This window comes from Trichechus manatus, unplaced genomic scaffold (assembly GCF_000243295.1).
Source record: "Trichechus manatus latirostris isolate Lorelei unplaced genomic scaffold, TriManLat1.0 scaffold00019, whole genome shotgun sequence".
Lineage (NCBI taxonomy): Eukaryota > Metazoa > Chordata > Mammalia > Sirenia > Trichechidae > Trichechus > Trichechus manatus.
This window is the reverse complement of record NW_004443955.1, coordinates 4765963-4789091: the sequence shown is the minus strand read 5'-3', so window position 1 is coordinate 4789091 and position 23129 is coordinate 4765963. Positions and strand designations below refer to the sequence as shown.

Here is a 23129-nt window from a genome sequence, read left to right as displayed (position 1 = left end):
ATTATAGGACCCAGAAAACTTGTGCAGTGGGGAAACAGGACTGTAGGAAAGGTAACAAAAGGTATTTCTCTGTGTAAACCTTCCCTGCAGTTTGCCTGGTGGACACTTATGAAGAGGCAGGAGAAACTCTAGATGTAAATTAAGGTTTATTCTATGTGTGAAGCCCTGGTGGCACAGTGGTTAAGAGCTACAGCTGCTAATCAAAAGGTCGGCAGTTCAAATCCACCAGCCACTCCTTGGAAATCCTACAGGGCAGCACTACTCTGCCCTATAGGGTCCCTATGAGTCGGAATCGACTCAACGGCAACAGGTTCTATATGTATTTTTCCTTTGAGAGCTTAGCCTTTCAAACCACCCTCCAGTCATAGGTGAAGGATCTCTGAGGAGCTTCATCAGACATTGGCGGGGGTAGGGGGGTGGCTTACGATGAATTCGGCGCTGGACTCCTGTGCCTCGGGATCTGCTGAGCTCAGCAAAGCAGCAGAATCCTGGCTTTGTAGATGGATTCTGTGTAACAGCCAAAAGCACATTAAAGTCAATGACTTCAATTCCTCTGTGGAATCCCTGCCAATAGCAGCATTGTGTGACACAAAAATTCCCTCTAAAATCGGAACTTTCCACTAACAATGTGTTTCCTTGCCTGGCAGAGGTGTAAACACAGCAGCCCTCCTAGACGTCCTCCTCTGTCCTCCTCCTCTGGTGTTCTTGCACCTTCCTAGTTCTTGCAACCTCTACGCTCCACGGCAACACCCCCCCCCCAGCTCCCACCCCGTGCTCTTTGGTCAACACTTTCAGTGAGGGTCACAGGGGCACAGGAAACTCCTGAGGTCATGCACAATGGGCCTGTGATGACTAGGTCAATGCAGTGCAGCCTCCTCCCGTCAGAGCACGCACACTCTGAGTGCCCGTCTCTGCAGCCTTCTGACACATCCACTGGATTTATTATCCCACCCTTCTTCACAGAAAAACAAAACTTTCTCCTTGTCACTGCACCATGTGTGCCATCCCACCTTCCTTAGAAGTGAGTGCGGCAACGCCTTTCATGAGGATACCTTCAAGGACAGTGTTGACAGCAGCATAAGCTCCATAGGACAGCCACCTGATGAGTGCCGATGCCTGTCTGGCGCCGCGCTCAGGGCGAGAAGTAGCCTGTGACATTATTCCGATGTCACGGATGTTGAAACTGTGACTTAGCTAGGGTCATAAGCTAATTCATGCTAGAGGGAGGACCCAAAGCCTGCTCTGGACTCAGCACCATGGAGGACCCCTGTCGTGTCTGCAAGTGCCTTGGGTGGGCAGAGACCACCTCCAGAGCCTGCTCCTCCCCCAGCCGAACACCCCTGCTCCCAACTGCTCCACTGCCATCTTCCTGCCCCCAAGATCTCTCCTAGCGGCCCAAGGCCCTCCTAAAACACGGCTTTCCCCTGAGCCAGCAAGGAGCAAGAAAAGGGGCAGGCATGCTGTGGCAAACTGGGAAGCCTAGAAGGCAGGAGGCCACAACTCTGTGTTACAAGCCACAGGGACAGTCTGCTCTCACTATGTAGGAACAGATGGGATGCAGGACTGCATAAAATTCGACTGCCCTGCGAGCAGCGACTATAACTAGGCTTCTCTCTGCGGCATTCTCCAGGGAGGGGAGGGGTCGGCAGTGCTCAAGAGCCCTTATGCAACTACATGCCTGATGTGGCCCCTAACCCTCAAGGCATAGGTGCCTTGTGGTGGGGTCTGCTGCTACTACAGGAGCCTGAGGACCAGAAAGCCTTCCCTCCTGCTTTCTTCTCAGAGGCAGGCTGGTTCCGGTGTGTGCCCCAGCTCTGCCCCATTAAACAGCGTTATAGCTCAAGGGAGGCATTTTCTGATTTGATTAGAATGCCTAGAACAGAGCCTGGCACATCATCAGTGCTTCGCAAGCATGCTGCACAGAGGGAGCCTCCAGAGCCCCACGTCCTCATCCATGCACTCCGGGCACTGCTGGCCTCAAGACAGCAGGAGCCGCAGGGCCCAACAGCTCCTGCTTCAGCAGTGCCCATACCACAGCCTTGGAGGGCGGGGGAAGAGACCCAGGGAGGATCCCAGTCCCCTCTACACCATGGCCAGACCCCTAAAGCACAAAGCTGTGGTAGCACATCGCCGTAGGAGCTGCGTGTGCCTGACCACTGTGGAAGGGCGGCTGCTTCATTCAGCACTGTCCAGCAATGGCGGTGGCCAATGTCTGCTCGGTGCTCGGAGTACCAGCATAGCCACGGCCTGCACAATTACCTCATTAGCCACCCAACAGTTACATTTCTGTTTACCCAGGGGGAGGCTCAGAGGCCCCTGGCCTGCATCAGGGGACCAAGATGGGGCCAACTGGAGCAGTCACCACACACTGCGCCCCAGCACAGCACCTGGAGAGCGCCAGTCATCTCAGTGGGAAGAGTTCAGCTTCACAAGGCAGGAAAGCAGAATGCGTCAGTGCTCCAGGGTATCTCAAAACAATCTCATCAAGGTTTTTTCAACACTTAAAACCAGTGGATCTCTTTTTTCAAACAAAATCTTAAGTGGAGTCTGCACGTGCGCGCGCACGCGCGCACACACACACACACACACACACACATACACACACAGGCATTTCACAATCAGACCCCACCCTGGCTTCTCGGGACCAGCAGTGCCTCTGGCCAGGCTGCTGTCCTGTGTAGCACAGCAAGCACAGCACAGCACAGTAGAGTTTTGGACAAGGACCAATGCCTTTCTGCTGCTCTGGTCCAGGGAGCTGTAACTTCACTTCCTCTTGGTACCCAAAAGTACCAGCAGCCACTGCAGGGTTTTGGGCCAAAGGAGCTCAGATTACACATGTGATTTGGTAGATGGTTCTGGCTGCAGCTGCAGCAGAGCTGGGGTTGAGTGGGGTGAAGCTGTGCAGGGGATATGGCGCAGCCTCCTCAGCAGGGAATGCAGCAGGCTGCTGTCTGTGGGGGCCGAGTTTGTCCAGGGAGGCATGCCTGGAGAGTGACATGGACAGGCTGGAGCACAAGCAGAGGCAGAAGGTGCAAGGGCTCAAACCAGTCTTTCCAATGAGCTGGAGATTTAGGCTGAGTCACTGAACCTCTCTGGACTTAGGTTCCCTCCTCCCAGGACAACGGTCCCAACCCTGGCTCCCCGTCGACCAGCAAGCCCACGCCAATGAAATCACAGTGTGGGGGCAGGGGGAGCCCTGGGTCAGCTCTTAGTTCTCAAGGGGATCCCCACATGGCGGTGCAGTGTAAGGATGTGCCACACCCAGATAAGGCCAATGGGTAGCACAGTTCTGGGCAAATGCCAGCTGCAGTCATCACCGTCACAGACAAGCGACCACGAAACTTTCGAATCTGAAGAACTCTTGCATAGAGGGGAAATGAGATCACCCTGTGTGGTCATAAGGGGCAATTTTTTAAAACCGCATCTTGAAAAAAGCATGACACAGGTCCAGGGATGGGCGCTGGGTGTCACTGACCTTGCTGGCCACCGGTGAGTATGGGGTCAGGCATCCAGAGTTCCTCCCGTTCCTAGAGGCTCTGGTCCCTGGCACACGCTGGTAGGGTCCACAGGACTCAGCTCCTGGTGGTGGGAGCCCGGAGAGTGCAGGGCAGGTGGGGGGCCAGTGGGGCAGCCGGTGGGGACGGGGGCAGGAGGGGCTCCCAGCCCACCTGTTCCTGCCAAAGCAGCTGTCAGAATTGTGGATGTTTCTGTGGAAGGCTGAATTAGGGAGGAAATAGCTTTGTCTGCTTAAAATAAAAGCAAGTATGTCTGAGCTCCCTGATTTCCCAGGAACAGCATATGAAGCACAAGCTTATAGCTGGAACAGGCGAAGCCCTTTCTGGACCTGGTGCAGGCAGGCACAACTGTGGGGACAGGACCCACTCTCTCGCTTGCACCAAGGGGCGCCACCCACCCATGCTCACCCTCCACCACGCAGGGCAGGCCAGAGGCCACTCTCAGAAGAACTTTATTTTTACCACCCTTGGAAAACAACCCCTCCCTGCCCCCATTTGTTTTGCGCTGTGGTGGTTCACTTTCATGTGGTCTTTCTAGCCATGGTCTTGTAACTCCCACCCAAGTGATTGGGTGGGACTGTGCAGATATGGCAACTGTGGCCCATCAAAGGGATTGGTCAGTTTTGTCACCCTGCTGGGCTCAAAATAAGCCATCCCAGAGGTGGGAAAGAGAAGAGCCCATTACCATCAAGGAAGGAGAGACTGGCAGGAGACAGCGCAGTGGGCTTCCTGACCCACAGTGCAAGAAAGCTGAGTGCCTTGGGGCAGAGACTGAGGGCCAGGGAGAGGCGTGCCTTCGAGCACAGCTGGGAAGAAGCTGTCCTGATGGAAGACCTGTATCCTTGAGTGTTTCTGAGCCTGAACTGTAACCTGTTACTTCCCTAATAAACTCCATAATCATGAGTATGGTCTGTGAGTTCTGTGTGACCACTGCAATGATTATCAAACCTAGCAGAGAAGCAGAGAGTGCTGTGGGAGGGACAGTTGGTGTCAGAATTGGTTAAGATGGCATAGAGAGGGGGCATGTCTGACCCCTGCCTCACAGGAATCAGCCTTGGGCTGTTGATCTTGATTCTCCTTCCCCCTTTGTGAAGTTAGAGGAGGTTTCAGACACTGACTCCATGCCGGGTTTTACATGTTTTATAATGTAAAATGAACCGAGAGGGCAGGAAAAACACAAGTTATCGTATCTACTGGAATTACCATACCTCTTCCTAGAAGGAAACTCTAAGATCAAAAGAAGATTTTACTCAATAACTGAAAGGCTTTCCTCCACCATCTGAAGAAAATTATTTTGAAGAAAGTGTTTCTGTTCTGGCATTACCTATTAGTAACTTGCCAAGAAATTTGGAAGACAGCTACCTGGCCAACCATCTGGAAGAGATCCATATCTGTGCCCATTCCAAAGAAAGGTGATCCAACAGAATGTGGAAATTATCGGACAATATCATTTATATCACACACAAGTAAAATTTTGCTGAAGATAATTAAAAAATGGTTGCAGCAGTACATCTACAATGAACTGCCAGAAATTCAAGCTGGATTCAGAAGAGGACATGAAAGGAGGGAGCAAGAGGCAGTCATTCGAACAGAACGAGGGGATACTACATGGTTTAAAGGTCATAGGGTCGCTATGAGTGGGAATCAACTCAACAGCACTTAACAACAACTTTGACACACACACACACCCCAGTGCTTAAAATAACTCTAATCACACTTTTGAAATGTTCCCCTTAGTAAAATCTGAATTCTTTCTGATGCCCTGTAAGTCGCAGAATTTTCAGTATACATAACACGTGCGTATATTAGTGCTTAGCTGCCTGGCCACTGCAGCCAGCAGAGAAAGTCAGCTTGCTACTCAGCCTTGGCTAACTTGCTAGGGCTCAAATTTCTAGCAATAAACCCATCAAGTGAAAGCCTTTTCCTCTTCCTGACAGTGGAGAGAGGAGTTAAGGTGATCAGTGCAAGAATGCTACCACCCAAATTATCTATTCTCCTTCCTCTTTGATTCTGCAGATTCAAACAGGATCCCAGGGAGGGAGAGACTCCCCAGCAAGCCTTGGGCCTCTCTGCCTGTGGAGTCCCAGAGGGCCCCAGAGGCTTGAAGCTGAAACTCCACCTGGTCTCCCTTTGACCCCTGCTGACTAACAAGTGTGGATCATGGCTCTCCTTCCTACAAGGAGCCTGTTTTTGTTTACTCAGAGACAGCCCCCTTAACATGGCCTAAGGGAACCAAGCTGAGGAATTCCATCCCCCTGACATGGCCCTAAGGAGCCCTGGTGGCGCAGTGGATTACAGCCTTGAAAACCCTACGGGGCAGTTCTACCCTGTCCTATAGGGTCACTATGACAATGGTGTTTTTTTTTTTTTTTTTGGTGCCGCAGCACTGCATTTACAAATTCAACCTTCCAGCCCATCACAGGGCCCTACCTGTGTCCTCCTTGGGGTGTCAGAAGCACCAAGTCAGTGTTCAGGAGCATCAGAGACTACTGACAATGGTAGGAGGTAAAACTTTGATTGGCAGAAATACTTTTATTTGCTTCTAGTTTATTCCAGACTTTACTATAGCTGTGGAGTAGCTCAACCTCCTCCCAGTCAGCCTGAATATTTCAGAGTGAGGGTGATCACCCCCTGCAGTTGTCACGGAGGGGGCTTACCACCAGGCCCTGAGACCCACCACTCACTCCTGCCACATGACAGGCCAGGGGCTTCCTCCCTGTGCCTCAGTCCTTGTCTGTTAAGTGGGAATGAGGACACCACCTCTTCCGAAGAGTTAAGAGGATCACATGAGCAAGGCCATGTGAAGGGCTCAGAAGAGGGCCTGCACACACTGAGTTCTCTGTGGGTGTTTGCTGTTGTTGTTAAGGGAAGGGGGTGTTTCATCATCCCCTCCCCACTCCGCTTGTTGAATAAATGATGAAGCAGAGCCAGAGCTCCCCTAATTCCAGGGGTGTGCCTGCCCCTGGGTCTCCTGTCCAAGACTCTGCAGGAAACCAGCTCTCTACATGAGCAGGCAAACTCAGCAAGGCAGGAGGCTGCTGTCCCTTGTTGACACAAAAGACCATCAAAGCTTCCTGCCTGTCTCAGATGCTAGAAATGGACAGACTGACATCAGCTACAAAACACTGTCCTGCATCACCAACCTGCCTCCACCCACTTTTAGCTTTCACATGCCAGCACTCAAAATACCCCATCACGCTCCCATTGCGATGCAGGTCTGATGGGCTAACAACAGCCCAACAGGCTTCCTGCCTGTCAAGCTACCAATTGAAGTTTTATCCAACACAAACCCAAATTTGGAACCCTCTGAAGTCAGCCTTCTTTGTCACTCAAATGAGCAGCTCATTTAGCCTTCTTCAGGAGCAGGTACTAAAGTCAGGTGAGCGAGAATTTTTTTCTTCCTTTTTCTCAAACAAAGACAGTACAGTCAAATGAAAAGATTTTTGTTTGGTTAAATCATGTGTGTGTGTGCGCGTGTCAGACAAAGAATGATTTCTAAGCTTTGGCTCAATTCTTAATTTATAAAACCCTGTGAAGACATACCCGAATACCCACCCTTTGGAATCCAAGGGGAATAGTTCTCATTACTGGTAATGAAAACCCATAGTTCTTGACCTTTTATATTGGGGAGGGGAGGGGAGTATAAATCCTCTGACAGACATACTACTGAAAATTCCTTAATTTAACACTGACAAACTAAGAATTTTGCTTAGGCCTGCTCTCGGCTTAGTTAAAAACTCCGGTTGGGGCCGTACAGTCACTTCTTTGGTATCTTCAACAACATGGGTTACTCACAAGGAAAGGTGGAAGAGCCCTGAATCTATTTAAATACTGTTTCCAACCAATTTAGACATCAAGAAGCACACTTTCCTACATACACAAGTAGGTAGTGTTTTCCCAAGTACAGTTCTTGCTTTCCTTAAACGTAGATTCCCTAATAAGCTCCGCTTTACATTAACATTACTGTGAAAGTGCAAACGTGAGTCTCTCTGCTTCCATTTCCCTCAGTCCTGGGTGGACGGGACTCTAAGCAGCACGAGTACCACAATGAGAAATGCACACTGCCTTCCACTGGAGGAACATGTGCAAATCCAAAGCATTATACACCGTCCCCAATAATCACTGGTGAAATGGAGAAAACAGATCTTCCAATTCAGAAGCAAAATTAGGATAATTCAAGGAACCCAAATGGCTGTGGGAACCAGGGTGTGGTGAACACAGGCGTGGCTGTGCCTGTGACAAACAAAGCCTTTCAACAAGTGAGGGGAATGGCAGAGGCCAAGACTGCCCACCAAGGAATGAAGTGCTCAGAACCCAGCCCACCAAGGAATGAAGTGCTCGGAACCTCGCCTGCAGAGGCAGCTCCTTTGGCTACCCCCGTGGCACTGCTGACTCACAAGAGGTGCTCACACTAGATGAAAGCCCAGATTCCCTGGGATGGTCCCCTGTAGATCAGTATGTCTCTAGTGCGCTACATGCTACCTCTTAGCCCAGGAGAGAATATTCTCTCCTGAATGGAAAGACAATAGAAAATTAGAGCCTAAGAAAGCAACATTGCTTCCTGCTGCCTTCTTCTTTGGAATGCACACAGTCACAAACTCATTCACACACATACACACACACAAACACACATACATACACTCATTCACACACAAACACACATACACACACACATTCACACACATACACATACATACGCACCCATCGGTCTCACATCGTTAATTATTCCTACTGGTATACAAAATTCCTGTTCCAGAAACACAACACGTACACACAAATACACAAAGCAAAGCCATAAGCCTCTGCCATCGCTGATGCAATTCAACCAAATTTAGGAAAGTTGCAATTTGATTAAATCCCATGTTTTACAATGAAAATAAAGTCAAAGGGGAAAATAGCATTGCAAAGTATATGCCACCATAAGCAGAATAAAAACCACTTATTGTTTTGTCTTTTTGCTAGAGGAAAAACAAAACAACACTTCCAACCATACAACAAAAAGTGAAGTCAAATGCATACCAAAAAATATTCAAATTTCTAAAGATCTTTTTGGCTAAATACTTCAGGTTAACCTAATATTATCAAGCCCCTGGCATTTAAATTTTTTCAGTAAGATCAGAGTACTTTTCTCTCTATTAAAGCAGTGATTTGACAGACATAGATTCAAGACAGAGAATCTGTGGCAAAGTCACTAGGATTATAAACAAACAAACAAAATTTAGTATAACTAAACTTACATATTCCCATGAATTACACATAGTTGATATTATAAAACATTTCATGTCTCAAATAATTATATTACCTACCTACCTGTTTGGAATATCGACACTTGATGGAAATAAAATTTTAAACTAAATAAAGGTATTGTGTTCTTAAAGTAATTTCTTTTCGATAGTCTTTCCTGTTATACATTTAACATCTTTCAAGAAAAATATGTGACTGTTAAATTTGACAATGAAAATGCCCCAAAGTATAAATTTTGTAAAGACTTAATATTGAGCTATCCAAATAGCACACAAAGTAAACTGTCTTTGTTTTCCACTTAGACTGATAGATTATGTGGCTATGTTTAATTCCACATCTGAGAATACTAAAAAGGCTGATTTAATTAAACACTAGCAACTTGAAAAGCTAAGGAAAAAGAATCTTGGGTATAAGAACCAAGTGTCTTGCAAACTGTACTTGTTTACTTGTAGTTTTTCTGTGGTAGATAATTTCAGAAGCATGTGTAAGTAGAAACAAAAAAAATTCATTTTGTCTCCTACAAGCTTGGACTTTTGAAGTGATTTTTCTGAGCTCCTTTAATTCTGTCAGGTAACTTGAGGGAGGACTGACTCTCCTTTGAAAAGGAAACCTGTACTTTGTCACTGCCTGAAAGTACTAGAATTTGTAAAAATGTTGTTTTTAGGGGCCCTCAGGTCAGTTCCAACTCATAGTGACCCTACGAACAACAGAACGAAATACTGCCTGGTCCTGTGTCACCCTTAGAATCGTTGCTATGCTTGAGCCCATAGTTGCAGCCACTGTGTCAATCCATCTCCTTGAGGGTCTTCCTCTCTTTCGCTGACCCTCTACTTTGCCAAGCATAATGTCCTTTTCCAGGGACTGATCCCTCCTGATAATATGTCCAAAGTATGTGAAACAAAGTTTGGCTATGCTTGCTTCTAAGGAGCATTTTGGCTGTACTTCTTCCAAGACAGATTTGTTCATTCTTTTGGCAGTCCATGGTATATTCAATATTCTTCGCCAACACAATAATTTGAAGGCATCAGTTCTTCTTTGGTCTTCCTTATTCACTGTCCAGCTTTCACATGAATATAAGATTGAAAATACCATGAACTTGTGTCAGGTGCACCTTAGTCCTCAAAGTGACATTTTTGCTTTTTAACACTTTAAAGAGGTCTTTTGCAGCAGATTTGCCCAATGCAATGTGTCGTTTGATTTCTTGACTGCTGCTTCCATAGTGTTGATTGTGGATCCAAGTAAAATGAAATCCTTGACAACTTTAAATACAAATGCAAAATAAGAGGAAAGCCCGTCACTGTCTGGGAGTCAGTGCAGATTTGGCTAATCATGTACATCTTTAGTGTGAGGGTACTCAAACGTTTCCCACACTAGGAAGTGTGGGAAATTTCATTTTACTTTCTTATTTGGAATGTACACCTATGCACACACAAGCTCTGTTGAAACCTGTTCAGCATCATAGCTAGGGGACTTCTAATTTTGAAGAAATGACTGCAAATGTTACAGATGCTACCCTTATATGTGAAATGTTGCATTATATGTTACACTTGCATGTCAAATGTTACCAATGTTACCCTTACAGTGTCTGAATGTGATGTCTACAGCTTGGTGGGAAAGGCTGCATGACTCAACAGCAATTTTTTTTAATTTTAATTATTTTTATTAAAATTTATATGGACAGTGGTGATTCAGTGGTAGAATTCTCACCTTCCATGAGGGAGACCTGAGTTTAATTCCTGGCCAATGAACCTCATGTACAGCCACGACCCATCTGTCAGTGGAGGCTTTGGTGTTGCTATGATGCTGAACAGGTTTCAGTGGAGTTTCCAGACTAAGACAGACTAGGAAGAAAGGTCTGGTGATCTACTTCTGAAAATTAGCCAGTGAAAACCCTATGGATCACAAAAGAACACTGTCTGACTTGCTTGCTTTGGACATGTCATCAGGAGCCATCAATCACTGGAGGAGGACGTCATGTTTGGTGAAGCAGAGGGCAAATGAGGACGAGGGAGACCCCTGGATTGGCACGAAGCTTCGATGATAGACTAGAACATGCTGGTGACCGTGAGCATGGTGCAGGACTGGGCAGCACTGCGTTCTGTTGTACACAGGTTGCCATGAGTCAGAGTTAACTCCTTGGCGGTTATCTACGTAGCACAGTGGTATGCTCTGCACAAACCTGGCAGTGGGGACAGGGGAGTCCTTTCTCATTCCACTGTGGACAGATTACATACACTCAACGGGGTCTGAGATTTTCTGCCACAAGGCAACCAGCCCAAACTTCCCTTTGTGGTTGTCACTGCTGACACAGCCCTGCGCAGACGCTGGCACTGGCCTAAGTCGGGGTGCAGACCTGGAGGTCCTGTGTGGGGGTGGAACACCCGGAGGAGAACGCCTGAGCAAGCTGCGTGATGGGACGGCCAGCCTTTCTCGCCTTGCTGCGCTTAGTGAACTAAGCGGAGCTGAGTAAATGTCAGGTCTCCTGGTCATCATCCCGATGCCTTTACAGGGACTCCAACCACCACCCTGAGAGACTCAGTGGAGCACTGTGGAGATCAACGTCAGAAACACTGAGTTGTTTCCCCCTGCACCCCACCGGCAAGCCGGGTCCTTGGGGCCTCGAGCTTACACCTCTTAACAGGACAGCAGCGTGGTGGGCAGCCTCACGGCGGAGTTCTGGGGTGGGGGGAACCCCTAGGGCCGTTGGGGGGACATGGGCACACACTTACAAGCTCGGAGAAGCCACGCACCACCTGACGCCGCTTCAGGTTGGTTTCCCCATCCAGGTTGGCAGTCTCGATGTGGCACAGCCCATCGGGGTCGCTGGAGGAGAGCAGGAGGACGTCGGCAGGGATGATCTCATTGCAGCGCAGGCGCACAAAGTCCCCCACGCGGAGCTCCTTCCAGAATCGGTTCACGAACCTCTTTTCTTCCCTGGTAAAGAGACACTTGTTAGCAAGACTGTTACAGGTAGGTGACCTTCAAATCTGGGTGATGGTGCATGGAGCTCATTTAACATGTCTTTTCATTTTGTGTGTTTGAAATTTCCATAATAAAAAGTTTTTAAAAAAAAAATATTCATAAAGGCCATACACTGTATGATTCTCTTTATATGAAATGTCCAGAAGAGGCAAATCTATAGAAATAGAAAATACATTTCCAGTGGTGAGGGCAGAGGAATGGGAGTGACTGCCAGTGGGTACATGGTCTCCTTTGGGATGATGGAAACGTTCTGAGACTAGACAGTGGGGATGGCTGCACAGCAGTATGAACGACTAAATTCCACTGAACTGTTCACTTTAAAATGGTCCAAATGGTGAATTTTATGTCATGTGTATTTTACTACAATTAAAAACAAACAAACAAACAAACACTTTGAATCATGTGACACTGGATTTGAATTGTAGCATGAGCCACTCGGCAGCTAGGACAGGCATCTGGTGGCCTGAATTTGAATCCTGGCTCTCTTTCCTCACCTGCAGCACTGAGACACTAACAGGCCCATCCACTCCGCACCACTCAAGATCAGCAATAGTGCACACCACTTGCTTAGAACAGCGCCCATCACAGACAGCCTTCAACGATGAGGACATTCATTATTTGTAGGTTTCTTCTTTAGATTTTTTTTTTTTTTCACCTTGGAAAATTTTTCTAGTTCAACCTACAAAGGGCATTTCAAAGAATTCTTTGAGGGCAATTTTATCCATATTTAAATAAGTGAAGAAACAGAAATTTATCTCAATGTAATACACTGTATGAGCTCATGGGAATCCTCTGGGTGACGCTAAGGGAAACAACAAAAAACAAAAAACAAACACTAGAACTCACTGCGCGTTAACTGTCACCTTCTTACTGGTCTTCCCCAGCAAACGTCACTCCTCTCCTGAGTTCCCAGAGGGTAGGAATTTGGACAGTTAGTTTGTATCTTGAGGTGGACTGTGCTGGCCACATCTATCTGCTTCCTGAACTTTGGATAAGGAGTATGAAGAGTTTGGAAAGCTTGGCAGCCATGCATACAACACATCTATTTTAGTGACAGTTTGGGTTTGAGGAAGCCCTTAGCAAGCTTCAAGGGCTCCGAGCAATCAGCTGCCCAGATACGGAAGAGAGAAGTACCCCTGCCATTTTAAGTCTGTATTTTCATGTGTTCATCCAAGATCCATCAAATATAATTCTAGGCACAGCAGGGCAAGCAAAATAAAATGATATTGCCTCTCCTCAATAAAAAATGAAAAGCAAGACAAACCATTAGAGAGTGCCTTTTGGCGGCTGTAGCATCAGCCTCCAGTGTGACCACAAAAGCATTCAACCTCTGCAACACAACACTCCCTAGAATGCCGGGGGATCCCTCAAAGCTGCTGCCTGGCTGTGACAAGCCTTGCTGCCTGCCAGCCAAGTGGGTGTGCCAGGGTTAGCTCACTGGTGACGTCACCCAGCCCACCAGCCAAGGTCAGCTGCCTCTGAGACATGGCACAGAAGTGGCACCCACTGTCGTCTTGCTCACTGTCAAGAACGCTGACATTCTCCCTTATCAGAAGAGAGACACAGCCTTGATATTTAGTAGATGAAAACAAAATTTAATCATGTTCTGATTTCCTTTTCCCAATGTCAAACCTTGACTTTATACCATTAAAAGCACTTGCTTTTCAGTCTTTCTTCCTTATCATTACCATTGATTGAGTTCCTACACAAAGTACAAATGAATTTGAAAGGGCCTGCCCTTTCAAAAGGTTGTTCTGGTGGCGCAGTGGTTAAAACAATTGACTGCTAAGCGAAAGATTGGCTGTTCGAAACCACCAAAGGCTCCATGGGAGAAAGATGTGGCCGTTTGCTTCCACAGAGATTTGCAGCCTTGGAAACCCTATGGGGTCTCTATGAGTCAGAATCCAGTCGATGGCAGTGGGTTTTAGTGGGTCCTTTCAAAAGAGAGTTTCCAACGGATAAGAGTTTTCGGTCGCTTATTCTAGAGAATGAACGGGGCAGGCTTTGGGCACAACAAGGAGATTGTGGTCCTGGGAGTCATCGGAGGGGTGGGACTCACCCAGGAAGGTGTGGATGTCAGACAGGGAAGGGAAAAAGGGACTGAGCCCCTAGGCAAAGAACCCTGAACTAAAAACATGTGCTTAACTACTGATACAGAACCCATACCTTGGAACATGCAATAATGAAAGAACAAACAACCCACCCAGCTCTCAATGTACTTCTCAATGTACTCGATGTTTTTCAGAGGATCTGGCCCGAGCTTGTCCCTGGAGCATGCGCAGACATCCGCAAGGTGACCGACAGATCCGCGACAGGAATTGAGCTGGCACCACGGGGGAGACTGTGCAGGCGCGGCACCCCATAAGGAGTCCTGCCATCCAGTCCCAGGCGCCTTTGTTATGGGTTCCATCTTGAACTGCCTCCTGCGCACGCACCTAATCTTCATAACCCCGCCTCTTTCATGAATAAAGATGATGCCTTTTCCTGCCTAAAAACCTTTTAAGTCCTAGCCAATGCTTTGTTCGGGGGATACAAAATCTAGCGTTGCTTTGTCCCTCTTTGTCTCCGCTCGCAAGCTACTTTTGCTCAGTAAAGCTTTGCATAGAAAACTTGAGCCTCTCCTGGTTATTCTTGGTCAATAGAAGGCAAGAACCTCATAGGGGCTGCCCAGGTTGGGCAGAGGACCCCGGCAACAGATGGAGTGCTTGATGGTGGTGAGGAAGAGGAGAGGAGGACGAGGAGGGAAAAGGGGAGAGAAGGGAGAGAAGGAGGGAGAGAAGGGGGGAAGAAAGGGAAAGGGGAAGAGTGAGGGGAAATGGGACGGGGGAGGAGCAATGGGAGGGGAGGAGGGGAAGGAGAGGGAGGAAGGACAAGAGGAGAAGGAGGGGAGGAGGCCACTCTGAGGCTGCCACAGGGCTGTCTATATTCACTCTATGTTAACATTCCATTTATAAACCTCACTGAAAATAAACTCAGTTGCCATCTGCGTTGTAATCTGAAAATCTTAGCTTGCCCACCCTATCAGAGCCCTTTTTTAAAGAGATCCTTCTGTAGCAGCTCCCATCGAGCCGCGAAGGCTCCTGGAAGCAGCTGATCTGGCAATCTGGTGCAGCACTCAGCCCCTGGGGATGTCGTGGTGGAGGGTCCATGTGGTCAGAGAAGGCAGCACCTGAGGTGGTCTGAAGTTCCTCTATTACTGAGGTATGCTTGTATCCCAGTGGGCATTGCCCATATCTGAGAGCAGCGCTGCTCAGGAAAGCTGGAAAGAACTCTGGCTTCCTGGGCTAAAGGCCTGAAGCTAAGGGAGGGCATCCTCAAAGCCTTCCAAGCCCAGACTCAGGAGGAATCTGCACAAGAATAGCATCATGGAACCCCCGGTCACTTCAGTAGACAAGTGGGTGAGATTCCCTACTAGGGCCAAAGGTCCTGAACACTGGGGCTGGAGACCCAGTGCCAAGTTCAGGGCCCACACCACCCTGGACATCACTGCCTCACTCTTCTCGTTTGCTTTTATTCTTATGACTCACAGATATATACAGAGTCCCTCCAAACCCCCGTTGCTGTTGAATCGATTCCAACTCATAGCAACCCTATATGACAGAATAGGGTTTCCAAGGAGCAGCTGGTGGATTTGAACTGCTGACCTTTTGGTTAGCAGCTGAGCTCTTAACTACTGCATCACCAGGGCTCCATATACAGAGTAGCTCTCCTTTTTCATAGGGGTATGATATTTGTCTTTTCCCAGTCTTTCCTAATGAGTGTCTGAAAGGAACAAGCTCCCAGGCTTTATGGACAGAAAAGGTGGGTTGGGCATAGGAAGGGGTGGAAGGAACCCCAACCTGAAATTATCACCATGCCTGCAGTTTACTCTACACACCCCCCACCTCACACCTTGAGGCACAGGAAAAGCATGACGAGACGTTATAGACAGACCTTATTGGTACTCACTATGACCCTGGGATCTTAACACTTTTCTTCAGGGTCCTATAAGCAGGTGGAATAAACGATTTGGGACTCCCATTTCCTGAGGTCACTGTGTATAATGTCCAGTGGATGGGACCCTTCCTCTCAACTGGAGAAGCCCAGGAGTTCCCTGTACACTCTGGCCTCTATGTAAACGCCTTCACTCTAACCTTAACTGGGGAATGCCTACACACCTCCAAGGACCACAGGCTTATCCTAGGACTCATAGATTGTATTTGTAAAAGTAGCAAGACTTAAAATAGCATCAGTATGCAATACAGTGGATTTGTTTACAGCAAATAGTTTTAAATGCACTATGTAGTCTCCTACATAACATTTCTTCTAAGGACAGCTGCTACCCCCATGTGGTAGCAGGATTATAGGATGGCCCCACCATCCTCCACCTTTGGTGTACACACCCTATACCACCCCTTCCTTGAGTGATGGGACCTGGGAGTTTGAAGGGCTATCACTCCTACAGGTGTAATTAAAGTTGCTAATCCATAGATTAGGGAGCTCTCCGCTGCAAAGTGAGGTGCTAAATAGATGATGCTGAAGGAAGCTTTCTTCTTCTGGTAGTGTGAGGCTTATGCAACTAGTCTTCCTCTTCTGGGGAAATCTGTTAACAACATTTTATCATGCCAAACCTACAGTTCTTATTTGAACTTTTTTTTTTTTCTGTCCAAAACAGCATAATGCAAGTGTGAAAGAATACAGAAATATTAGGATGACTAATGATATACTTTATTTAAAGACATAGGTAAAAAAAATTAAGATCTTTTAATTAATAATTTTTTCTCATCTGCTTAGGCTGAGTTAAACTATTATACTAATTTATTTTTTTAAGGTTATTAAGCAAATAATTTATAAGAGGAGTTAGTTGGCCTGTAGAATTTAAAGGAATTGCCTTCAGTATCAGAAAACTATCTTTTGCTCAGAAACAATCACTATTGTTAAAGAAACAGGCCCCACCTGTTTAAACTTAACTCTTATCCTTTTTAATTTTATTGTGCTATTTCTACCCTGGGTTTCCCATGTCATTTGTCCAGTTTTCCTGTCCCTTCCTGCCTTCTCATCTTGCCTTTGGGCAGGAGTTGCCCATTTGGTCTTTTACTGGAATGAACTAAGAAGCACGTTCCTCATGTTTGTTACTGTTTGTTTTACAGGCCTATCTAATCTTTGGCTGAAAGGTAGACTTCAGGAGTGCCTTCAGTTCTGAGTTAGCAGGGTGTCCAGGAGCCATAGTTTTGGGGGTTCCTACAGTCTCTGTCAGACCAGTAAGTCTGGTCTTTTTGTTAATTTGAATTTTGTTCTACATTTATCTCCCACTCCGTCTGGGACCCTCTATTATGATCCCTGTCAGAGTAGCTAGTGGTGGAAGGTGAGTACCATCTAGTTCTTCTGGGTTCAGGCTGGTGAAGTCTCTGATTCATGTGGTCCTTTACTCATTTGGGCTAATACTTTCCTCGTGTCTTTGGTTTTCCTCATTCTCTTTTGCTCTGGGTAGGTTGGAACGAATAGATGTATCTTAGATGGCCGCTCACAAGCTTTTAAGACCCTAGACACTACTCACCAAGGTAGGATGCAGAACATTTTCTTTATGAACTAGGTTATGCCAGTTGACCTAGGTGTCTCCTGGGACCATCGTCCTCAGCCCTCAGACCCAGTAACTCCCTCTCTTAAAGTGGAAAAGAATGTATACTTTGCTGCTGTTGGAGAGTTCTGTACATGTCTGTGAGGTTGAGTTGGTTGATTGTGGCACTTAGATCTTCTGTGTCTTTACTGAGTTTCTTTCTAGATGTTCTGTCCTTCACTGAAAGTGGTGTGTTGAAGCCTCCTACTATTATCGTGGAACTGCCTATTTCTTTATTCAATGCTGTTTGTTTTATGTATTTTATGTATTTTAGAGCCCTGTCATTGGGTGAATATATGTTTATTTGGTTATGTCCTCCTGGTGTACTGACCCTTTAATCATTATATAGTGTCCTTCCTTATCTTTTATGGTGGATTTTGCTTTGAAGACTACTTTATCAGAGATTAATATTGCCATTCCTGCTCTTTTTTGGTTGTTTCATTGATATATTTGTTTCCATCCTTTTACTTTTAGTTTGTGTATGTCTTTGTGTTTAAAGTGTGTCTCTTGTAGACAGCATATAGATAGCTCATTTTTTTTAATCCATTCTGCCACTCTCTGTCTTTTAACTTGTGCATTTAAGCCATTTATATTAAGTATAATTATCGATAGGTATGAGTTTACTGCTCTTATTTTGTTGGTTTTTTTCTGTGGTGTTGATGATTTCTTTGTTCTGCTTAATTTTCTGCGCTGAGTTCTTTTTGTTTGTGAATTTTCTTTTCATTTCTTTTGTTATTGTTGATTTTGTGTTTACAGTGTCTTCATGTTATTCTTTTTTATTTTGATGAGTAGATTTGTTAGTTTCCATTGTGGTTACCTGGAAATTTACATTTTCCTAAGTTAAACCAGTCTTTTATTTCCTGATATCGCCTTGACTTCCTCATCACATGGAAGTCCTTAACTACACCATTTATTTCCTCTTTTTTGTTCTGATGTTGTTGTCGTTTACATATTGATGTCTCTCATTTCCTATTTTCAGTCTTTAGCTTTGTTTCCCTGTTTGAGAATTCCTTATCTGAGTTGGTTCATCTGTCCTGTGTCCTAATCTCAGATTGTTGTCTGATGTTGCTGGTTCTCTAACCAGAGGACTTGCTTTCATATTTCTTGTAAGTGTGATCTGGTTTTTGAAAATTTCCTTAATTTTACCATTGTATTTGAGAGATATTTTTGCTGAATATATAATTCTTGACTGGCAATTTTTTTTTCCTTGGCTTTATATATGTCATCCCATTGCCTTCTTGCATGAATGGTTTCTGCTAAGTGATCAGAGCTTAGTCTTACTGGTTCTCCCTTGTGACTTTTTGTTTTCCCTAGCCCCTCTCAGGATTCTTTCTTTGTCTTTAGTTTTGGCAAGTTTGATTATGATATGCCTTGGTGACTTTGTTTTGGGGTCTATCCTGTATGGGTTTGTTGAGTTTCACTTCTTAGATGGATATCTTCTCATCTTTCATGATATTAGAGAATTTTCTGCCAGCAAATCTTCAACAATTCTGTTTTCCATTGTTCCCCACTCCCTCCCATTCTGGAACTTGATAACATGTAAGTTTTTCCTCTTGATAGTGTCCCACATAATTCTTAGGCTTTCTTCATTTTTCTTTATTCTTTTTTCAGATTTTTTCTCAAACAAATTGGTGTCAAGGGATTAGCCTTCAATTTCACTAATTCTGTCTTCCATTGTTTCAATTCTGCTACTATGTCCTTCTACTGAACTGTCTAATTCTGAAATTTTATTGTTAATCCTTTGGATTTCTAGTTACTGTTTTTATATGGTTTCAAATAGCCTATTTATTCTGTTCCTTGGTTTTATCTGTGTTTTCTCTGACCTCTTTCTTGATCTCTTGGAGAGTTCTGTATACTAGTCTTTTGAATTCTTTATCAGGTAGTTCCATTGCCTTATCTTCCTCCAGAAAGTTTTCTAGTTCTTTATTCTGGTCACTTGCTGGAGCCATCTTGTCCTGCTTCTTTATGTGATTTGATATTGTCTGTTGTCTCTGAGGCAACAAGAAGTTATCATATTTATTTATTTAATGTTTGCTGCATCCTGAATTTTTATTTTGTTTTGATATATCCAAGTAGGCTGGGTGTGTGCACTACTCTGGTCACTAATCTAGCAGTATTGAAGCTCTCACCTCCTGTCTCCAGGTGGGTGGAGCAGCAACTAGGTGTGTGGGCATGGGTTCCTGTTCGCTGGTTTTGTGGGCTGCTGAGGATGTAGGCAGCGTTTTTGGTGAGGTGTTGTATCTTTCCTGCTGATCACCTGGTCATGGGTGCAGAGGGTGTTCTCCCTGGTTGTTGGGTTGGGTGTTGTGTGTGCCTTCTGCTGCTTGTGGGTTGGTCAGGGCAAAGGTACCCAGGTTGTCAGTCACCAGTTGGGTGATGCAGAGACTCTCACCAATAGTCCCAGGCAGGCAGGGCTGCACATGGGGTGTTCAGAGCGGGCACAAGCCTCTGGTTGTGCGGGGGTGGGGGGGAAGCAGAGGGAATGCAACGGGTGAAGCAGAGGGAATGTTGCCTGCCCACGGGTGCCTGATTGGAGGGTGTGCCACTGTCTGCTACAGCACATCACGAGGGAGGTTGTGCAGTTGGTCCTCGGGCACCTGGTGCCACTGGCTAGAGGGACTGGGAAGTACCACTCATCCTCAGGTCCCTAGCACAGACAGCTGGATAGAGTGGTTGCCATTGCTGGCCCTAAGACATCCAGTGTGAGCTCCCATCTCAGGTGGCCAAGCAGTGCCAAATGCCACTGGGCTGTAGTTGTGAGTGGGGAGGGGGAATGGGTGAGGTGGGTGGGAATGCGGCCCAGGCCTGCAGATCTCCAGCATGGGTGGCTGCGTTGTGCACAGTGAAAGGGGTGGGGGCAGTTAACTTTCACAGGGCATGAATCATTCCTGCCTGATTCTGAAGAGTGCAGAGTCGTTCCTGCTGGTCTGTACCAAGTGGAGTAGGTTTTGGCTGGGAGTACTGCTTGCTTTGCTCATTATGGCTGCGCTGTGCAGGCCTGGCCAGCAGGGTGCTGGCGCAGTTAACCAAAGGGGGCAGAAGGCACTGTAAGTCTGTGGACCCCCTGCAACAATGGCTGGGTGAAGGGGTGGGTGCCTCTGGACAGGGCCATGAGCTCCCAGCTTAGGGGGCATGGTGGTGTTAAATGCCACTAGACTGGAGATGCAAGCAGGGAGAAGGGATGGATGAGGAGGGTGGGTGTGCCCCTCAGGTCCATGGAGCTCTGGCATGGGGAGCTGGGGTGTGTCTGGTGGGTTGGGTGTGTGCACTTTTGCAGGGCTGAAAGCTCTCCTGGCTTGTTCTGGAGGTGTGTGCAGTGTAGTTCCTGCTTAGCTGCACCAGGTAGGATGGGTTTTGCCTGGGAATGCTGCTTGCTTGTCTCAATATGTCTATGCTGTGCAGGTTTGGCTAGTAGGATGCTGGCGATCCGTAATTCTCCATTTTCACTGTTTTGGAATTGTCTCTCCTTCCACCTGTCACTCAGTCTCATTCTTCAGCCTTGTCTTTGATGCTTAGGGTTCCTAAATTGTCATATACATCCTATTCACTTGTTTTTTTGTGTGTGTCTTTGTTGTAACAGGTATGACACAAAGTGTCTGACTTCTCCACCATCTTGGACTGCCCAGCCTTAACTCTTAACCCCTCCCAGAAACTAAAAACTCATGAAAAAGACTGTTCTGGGAAAAGTTTAAATAATTAGATAAGCCATAACTAGACTATAGAATGCAGACATGCACACTTAATAATCCAATCCAAGCTGCTTCCTGCCAATTAAGTGAATGACAACTAATCATTTTAAAGTACCCTTCTGGGAAATCCAGCAACAATTTTACTGTATATAAGTAGATCAAAATTGTAATGTGACAAGCTCATCTCTCTGGAGGTCTGCTCCCTGCTCTCAAATATTTTTTACGTCCAATAAAATCTTTTAACTCTAACTGACTTATTGATCATATTTTTCTTAAGACACTATGTTAGTTCTGTGTAGCTCTTCATTAATGCAAGGTTTAAGGACTACTGCTCAGAATGTTGTATTAATGTTTTATTCCTTGAAACACACCAGAATGGTCACTGTTTCAGTCTCACCATCCTCTCTGATGTCTCAGGTATCTCTCAAATCTCTGAGGTCTTCTACAATGTATTTATAAATCTCTCCAATGTGGGGAAGGGAATATTTATTTCCTAAAACCAAACAAACTTAGAAAAAGTTAAAAAAAAAAAAAAGTAGTGGGAAACATATGCAGGAAATGAGAGAACTGTACTTTTATCTTTAGTGCACTGCTTTCTTTTAGGTTACTGGCTATAATTTTCCCTAATGCTAAAGGAACAAAATAGTTCTTTAAGGTGATAACAAATTCCAACTTTACTCACAACTAGTTAACATACCTGGACAACAATTCATCCAAAGATAAGACGGTGGTGACCCCTTGCCACTACATCCCATCCCAAAGAACAGTTACAACAACCATTATTTTCCCTGATCTCCAGCTGGGCTATGAATTCATGAATGAGATCTGTCTGTTTGGAAAAGTCCTTTGGGGCTGGATAAGGAAGACATAAGAAGGGGGCATTTTCAGTGGACCGCTGTCCACACTAGCTGATGGATCCCATGAAACACTGTGTGCACACATTCATGGGGCCATAGCCAGCTGGGCACGAGGCCATCTCGCTGTTAGAGAGGTCTGCTTTATCTATTTTTTGCTAATTTAGGGGATGAATGAGAAGGTCAAAATGTTTGTAACGTGCATTTACATTTGCTTTTCCTACTCTTACATTACGTAAAAACTTTCTATGACCATATTTTACTATATACTTTCCCATATTCCAAAAATGCCATATTTAATTGCATGTTGTTTTCACAACTACTCATGGAATTCTGAGTCCCCATTCCTCGCCACCCACTCACTATCCACCACATACATACACTGCTGGAGGTGCTGGCAATGGGCAGTGTGGGGGGCAGAAATAGGGTAACATGAGACCAATCTCATTTGCCTCCCTTGCTCCTCCCCCTTTAAACTTGCCCGTCCTTCAGCGAGAGCAACCAAACAAGAGCTGTGTCTTGGGTAGGATGGGCAGGAAGGACAATGAGGTGGAGAAACAGGAGATGGAGGTTTTTAAGATCTGAGCACACACATTTTTTAAGTACAATGAACATGCTGTCAGGAAGAACACTTATTTTGGTTAAACAACCTGGGACTGCTTCCTGGAGGAGGGAGCATATGAGCTAGAAGGATGAAAAGAATCTATTAGTCCAAGTCACACTCCATCCTGGGCCAAAAAAAACCACTTAGATGAAAGAGTGGAATTTGGGGGAAGGGGTGAGAAATCAAAGATAAAGGGCCAGATCAAAAGCCATCTAGTGTGGCAGGTCATGGGAATCTGAAATAGAGGCAAAAATGATGGGTTTGGCAGGTGAATGTGCATAGACTTATGTGCTCTGACAGCATGAATGGTTAGAAGAAGTGAATGGGGATGAGAGCCCACTGTCCTGTAACTGAAGGTGGGGACACCACCAACCTCACTCCAGTATGCTCTGGGAAGGACAGTTAGTGGGCGCTGTGTGGGGCAGATGCATAGGAGATGGCTTGAAATCCAGGTCTGTGGCTTTGAAGACAAAGGCAGACAAGGATACACATCTGAGGCCCATCATCTCTTTTGTGAAGGGAGCCCCTGGTGTGGTTGTGGTCACGGAGGTCCCTGGCGAGAGCGCGGAAAGAAGAGCTGAGAGCTGAGCCCAGATGCCGGCCAGCTATTAAGGACAAGGAAGTGCTGAGTGGAGAAATCAGCAG

At 46.1% G+C, this 23129-nt stretch overlaps 1 protein-coding gene across 1 annotated transcript in view; it reads right to left on the bottom strand.

The window, feature by feature from the left end:
• ATP10A (ATPase phospholipid transporting 10A (putative)) overlaps nt 1–23129 on the bottom strand; it is a 191462-nt gene that overhangs the window by 82236 nt on the left and 86097 nt on the right. The window contains exon 2 of the mRNA XM_004372675.2: nt 11489–11693. Within this exon, the coding sequence (XP_004372732.1) occupies nt 11489–11693 (205 nt within the window). The remainder of the gene's footprint in view (nt 1–11488; nt 11694–23129) is intronic.